The 6,000-nt window shown below is 35.7% G+C and overlaps 1 protein-coding gene across 3 annotated transcripts in view; it reads right to left on the bottom strand.

Moving 5' to 3' along the window:
* KIAA1324L (KIAA1324-like ortholog) overlaps positions 1 to 6,000 on the bottom strand; it is a 209,114-nt gene that overhangs the window by 80,575 nt on the left and 122,539 nt on the right. For 2 of the 3 annotated variants that reach the window (XM_011996055.1, XM_011996056.1), the window contains 4 exons: positions 5,280 to 5,366; positions 3,257 to 3,362; positions 2,074 to 2,226; positions 1,393 to 1,481 (listed from right to left, as the gene is read on the bottom strand). In XM_011996055.1, coding sequence (XP_011851445.1) covers positions 1,393 to 1,481; positions 2,074 to 2,226; positions 3,257 to 3,362; positions 5,280 to 5,366 — 435 coding nt within the window. Of the gene's footprint in view, positions 1 to 1,392; positions 1,482 to 2,073; positions 2,227 to 3,256; positions 3,363 to 4,600; positions 4,622 to 5,279; positions 5,367 to 6,000 lie in introns of those variants that run through there. The other variant, XM_011996057.1, reaches the window with a different exon arrangement.

Below are 6,000 nucleotides of genomic sequence, written 5' to 3'. Positions count from 1 at the left end.
GCCAGGATGGTCTCGATCTCCTGACCTCGTGATCCGCCCGTCTCGGCCTCCCAAAGTGCTGGGATTACAGGCTTGAGCCACCGTGCCCGGCCAAATATACAGCTTTTGTATATTTTCATTGTAGATTAGACAAGATCCTATTATACATTAGATCCCATTCCTTTAAGCCTCAGTAACACTGAACTGATTATTATACAAAATAAACTAAATTTACTTTTGCCTTACTTATTAATAAGGCAAGTTTAAGAAAAGTTTACCTAAACAAACATAATGGAAATTACTTTTCAATTCACCTTAATGGTACCTCTCTGCATATATTTTCTTAAAAAACAGCCCTTACTTGGCATCATGATAGGACTATCAGGACCTTACTTTACAACTCCTTGTCAGTTAACAGCTGTTAGTTTGAGTTACTGTTCTTACTGAAAGTAATAGTTGTACTTCTTATCGTTACAATTTGCCACTAATTTAAACTAGAATGTACTTGCTCTTAACCATTCCAAATAATATTCCTTAAAGAAAACTTAAGGACCTAAGGTAAGATAAATAGTAATATAACAATCTAGATTAGAATCTAGGGACGCAAAAATAAGAGAAGAAAGTAATAAATTTCCTGACATCTATATGTGCTTTCCAAACTAAGTCAAGAAAATAAATGTCATTATTTCAAAGATGCAAACATAAAGAAGCAACGATCCGTAGCAGCCACTTTGATCTCAGAGTCCCCTCACTGACACAGGCTGGTGTAGGCTAATTCTTTAATTAAGAGGAGAGCAGGTCAACTGCAGAGCTCATGTGTGCATTTTTCCTCTGGCTATGTGCCGTTTATATGGTACTTACTTTGCATTTTCTCATTGCAATTACACAGTAATCTGCCATAACCGAATAGCCCATGGCTGCATGGTTTTTACTGACAAAACCTACTGAGTAACCAAATAATTAAAGAGAAGTTATAAGAACTTTCCATCCTGTGAGTCACACTACACATTTTAAGGCTGTGCTCTCTCATGTTATTACTTCTGGAAAAAATATAACTGTTAACAGTAGCAGTCATTTACTGAGCACTATGCGCCAGGCACTGGGTTAGGAACTTTACATTAAATATCTTGAATGTTCTTACAGCAGCTTTATAAAGTAGGTGCCAATATCATCCCTATTACACAAATAAAAAAATTGAGACCTAGAGACATCAAATAAGTTACCCCCAGGACTTAATTGTATATTTGAAATTCAAAGCCAGGAAGGCAGACTTCAAACCCTAAACTCTAAAATTTCTTCTTTACACTTACATACGTGTGTCATAAATCTCTCTCATGAACAAATTAGAGTCTGCTCAAATTGGAAAGAAGGTTGCAAAAATATGGGATGGAGTTGACGCAACACTGCTGGTACCTTTCCCTCTTCATCACATGGAGTATGGATCTGGAAATAGTCTTTTGTGGTACAGGGAGGGCGCTCTGTACACTCACTGGATCCTTCCTCTGCAACATAAAAAAAAGCGTTTCAGAAATGGGTCAATTATTTTGCGTCTAAGAAAAGGCAAAAAGCAAAACAGAAAAAGCAAACTAAAAAGTACAAATAACCTTACCAGGGTAATTTAGGTAGAACTACCTAGGTGTAAAGAAAATAAATGCCTACATTTTTATTTTCCCTAGAGCAATAAGTGTTTCTATGATACACACGGAGTAGTATATCACAGTTTTTCCCAGAAGATATTAGATTTCTTCCATCATCGCTGTACATTGGAAATTTGGAACAAATCAAAAGTTTCTACGTATGTCTCTACACCAACAAATCATGTAAAAGTATAAACATTTTTAGATGAGTCTAAACATATCCATAGCAGTTGCCTGTGGGATGTGGAAAAGAAAAACAAATCATAGACCTATATAGGGGAAAGTCATGCAGAAAGGGAGAAGATGTCATATTTTATCCATTCAACATCAATTCACTTCAGCACTTCGGTTTCAGCCACCACTGCTGTCATACTTTATGGGTAACTTCTGGCTTATAAATATACACTTGACCAACATACATTTAGAAAGAAAAAAGCAGAGTATAAACTAGTTCTACCTGAAAATTGAGAGTCCTCTTTACACCTTATACATTCTTTGGCTCCTTTCTCAGAATAGGTGTTTCTGGGACACACTTGGCAGTTGAACGAACCTGGTTTGTTGCTGAATGTGCCTGGCTTGCAAGGAAAACATTCTGATGTGTACGCCACCCCTGTGCGGTAATGAAAAACAGAGCATGGGAGGAGGACCCAATACCAACAAGCAAATCAGCACCTACTTCTGCATCTACCCAGAAGTGAGGGAGAAATATTTACAGTAAGGTCAGCCCAAATCTTTTATCTTATTCATCCAGCACTAAGAAAGCATTTACTGTGTACAAGGAACTGCACAATCAAGTCAGCAAACAAGTGATAAGTTTTGATAGAGGTATAGTACTTGTATTAACTGAGCTGTCAAAAGACAACTCCACTAACTCAAAAATGAGATAAACCCTAAGGTTCCCTCTAATTCTATAGGCCTGTAATTATCTGATCCTTATGATAACCCATTCCCTTTTTTTTTCCCACTGCTGATTAAGTCACAGGTAAGACCTAGGAATGGCTTGACTTCTCCTCTGGTTTGTAATTCCAGCCTTTGCCAGCAGATGTCCTTATGACTAATGAGTTAACACATTGTTCACAGGAACAAGCCCACATTGAACATATTAAAATGTAAGCCAAAGTTTAATAAAGGAGAATCACTGCTTTAATTAAAAATACCCTTAATTGAGAATGAACCATGTCAGGGTTCATCAGCTGCTCTCCTGGGCCAGAAATTGCCCAGTTGATTCAGACAAGCACAAAAGGTTTAGGGAAGAGTCAGGTCAAGATGTTTACTGTTATTTTTATGGATATAGCAGTGACCAGGTCATCAGTTCCCTGAGTAAGCCCAATGTCTGGCACAATAGACATTTCTCAGAGGAATAATAGGGTCTTATTAACACAGAGACATGTTTTTTGTTTACAGACATCTAAAATTGTCATCATGTTTACTCTTTTTTTCAATGATTAAATAATTTAGTTCAAGTGTACAAGAAAAAAAGAAAACAACTGCCGATTTCTTGGGAGTAAAACCAGGGTCTCCAGACCTATATGATTTCCTAACATATTAATTTCTGTTCTATAAACCTTTGAACCAGCCAAACCAAAACATTAATATTTAGTAGTCACTAGTGACTACTAAACCAGACTGCCATGAAATACCTTCAATTGTGATATTTTTTACCAGCACAGGCTTGACCGCCTTAGAACCCATAAGGATGCCTGTAGTTCTCCAGTAGAGTATGTTTGTACCTGATTTCAGCATTACCTATAAAGAGAAACATAAAGGCACTCAGGTCAGATAAGCCATGCCATTTCCCACACCTAAAAGCTACTACCTGACATACTTTTTCAATCCATACAATAAAACGCCATTAATTTAAAACCCACAGATTTAAGTCCACTGTTAATTCTGACCTAAGCTCCGCTGAAGTTTACACTTTCTTAAAAGAAAAAAGAATGGAGTTTGCTAATCCACAAAATATATTAAATAGAAAAGAAGAAATCTTCAAGTCTAAACAAACACATAAAATGATTCTCAAACCATTTGCATGAAGTCTTAGTTTATATTTTAAAAGAATCCATTTTAGAGGGTGAAAGTCCCTCAGCCCACTTGTATATTTACAGGTTGCCACTATTTATAAGATCTTTGAGTTCTGAAAACAAAAGGCAACAGAATGAGGTTGTTTATTTTAAAAAAAATATTTAATAAAAATACAGCAACAATAACAAGAAAAAATAGGACTGTACTTATGTGATAATCTGATTTAACTCTCTTACTCTAGAACATTAATACTACTATATGTAGTATTGGTTTCCTTTGCTACTGGAATATTTGCTAATTGTAAAATCAAACTAATTTTCTTATAAATTTCATGTTTATACAGGTAAGTGAACTAATTTTAAGAGTTCCTTGCTTTCTTATTTACCCCCCTAATTCTTCTATGCAGTCTCTGGCTGGACAAATTCAAGCTGTATAAAATTACAATCTACCCAACTATTTCAGTGAAGTAATAAATTAAGTAAAAGTAGTGCATTAAGCACTTTCCCTTGTATTAAATCTTTTTAAGTGAAGAAAGCATATTTGTTTTTAAGGGTTACTTGTACCTTCAAAGCCCAGCTAACTGGGTGTTAAGGTATATGGATCTTAAATGTTATTAATATTATTATCAGATATACAGATTTTTTAAAATATTCTGAAAGGGTACATTATATTAATCACCCAAGGATGAGGTACCTGCTACAACCACAAAGACAAGGATTAATGGTCACTTATTGAAATAGAGCTCGATCTACATTGTAGGCACCATATTAGGCCCTTCCCACATATCTTCTGATTTAATCATGCAAAGATTATTCCTATTTTGCAAATGAAAACATCAGACACAAAGAGATTAAGCAAATTGCCTAAAGAAACACAACTATAAACCAGAGTTAGATATTAAATCTATGTCTCACTCCAAAGAGACAGTGCCTCAAATAATAACAGATTCACTGAATCGTTACCTGATAATTGCCTTCAAGCATTTAAGGAGCTGTCCTGTAAGGAAGCAGGCAGTTACTTTACTTCATGTAACTAGAGAAGGTAGAATTTCAACCAATGTGTGGCAAATAGGGAGGAGGCAGGTTGAGGCTCCAAACATAGATAAATTTTGTGATAAACAGAGCTGTTCAACAAATGGAGACAGCATAGTACCCAACAAAACAAGCTTGAATATCACTTGTTGGGCACAGTGCAGCAAAATATAAAAGGAATTCACAGATCCTTCCGATGACAAGAGCCACTAATTTGATCACATATGACAGGCACATTTACAAACTTAGAAACTCAAATGTTTTGTATATTAGTTTTGAACAGCCTTCTTTCTCATGGATGCCCCTTTGAAAGGGAGGAAAATTAGACTATGATGGGAAGGGGAAGGAAAAGGAAACTAAGAAGAAAGAAAAAGGTAGGAAAAAGGCCCTGAAAATTGGAAGCTGAGTCCATGAAACTAGGGGTAATTTTTTCCCTAACCAGAAATCACCTAAATTAATAGTTAATTTTGATTTTTTTTCTTAAAATACACTTTTTTTTAAAGTTATGAAAGGAAGGGGAAGTTGGGAAAGAAGAAGAAAAGGTTGGAAAAAAAAAAAAAGAAGAAGGAAAAGTTGGGAAAGAAGAAGGAAATACAAAGAGACTACTTACAGAATGAGAACCCCATTCTCCATTGTCTGTAAGTTTTACCCACTTGTCAGTGGTGGTGTCCATCTCCTGGCACTGATCATTTTGAATCTGTGGATTAAACACAAGGGCCCTAGTAAAGTGTCTTGAATAATGGCTTTAATTAAATTTTGTACCCAGCACAGACTGCAAGAACCTCGTTCAATACATTCTAAACAATGGCCATGAGTAATTCTCAGTAAGTAAACATACCAAGACCTCTGGAGCCTAAGTGACAACTGCATATGACTGAGTGGTTCTAAGTAAACTACCTTCATTATTGTAACAAAAAGCCTAGCGCATTAGAGAGAGAAATGTGGGAGAAGATTCACAATGCACACTAACACAGTGACTAACACTGACAACGCACCGAAAGGAGACAAAGTACAAAACAACTACCCAAATTACCCAAACTTTTTCATAGCTTGCATTCACCATGTAGGCCCAATAGCATAAAAATCAACAAAGCTGTTCTTTATAATATTTGCAGCGGTAAAATTTTAAATTAAAAATAAATAAAGTATACTTTGTTTTCCATTCCCTAGGACCTAATCCAAATGCAAAAGCATAAGGTGTTTGGCGTTAAAGATATCTGTAGACATTTGAATTGGCATGGCAAATGATTAACATTTACCCCCAAATAAAAATTTGGCTATGACCAAAGTCAAAGTTCCAAATTTTTATTTGGGGGTAAACGTTAATCATT

The sequence above is a fragment of the Mandrillus leucophaeus genome, unplaced genomic scaffold (assembly GCF_000951045.1).
Source record: "Mandrillus leucophaeus isolate KB7577 unplaced genomic scaffold, Mleu.le_1.0 Scaffold50, whole genome shotgun sequence".
Lineage (NCBI taxonomy): Eukaryota > Metazoa > Chordata > Mammalia > Primates > Cercopithecidae > Mandrillus > Mandrillus leucophaeus.
Note: the sequence above shows the minus strand (reverse complement) of the source record. Positions and strands in the feature narration are given on the sequence as shown.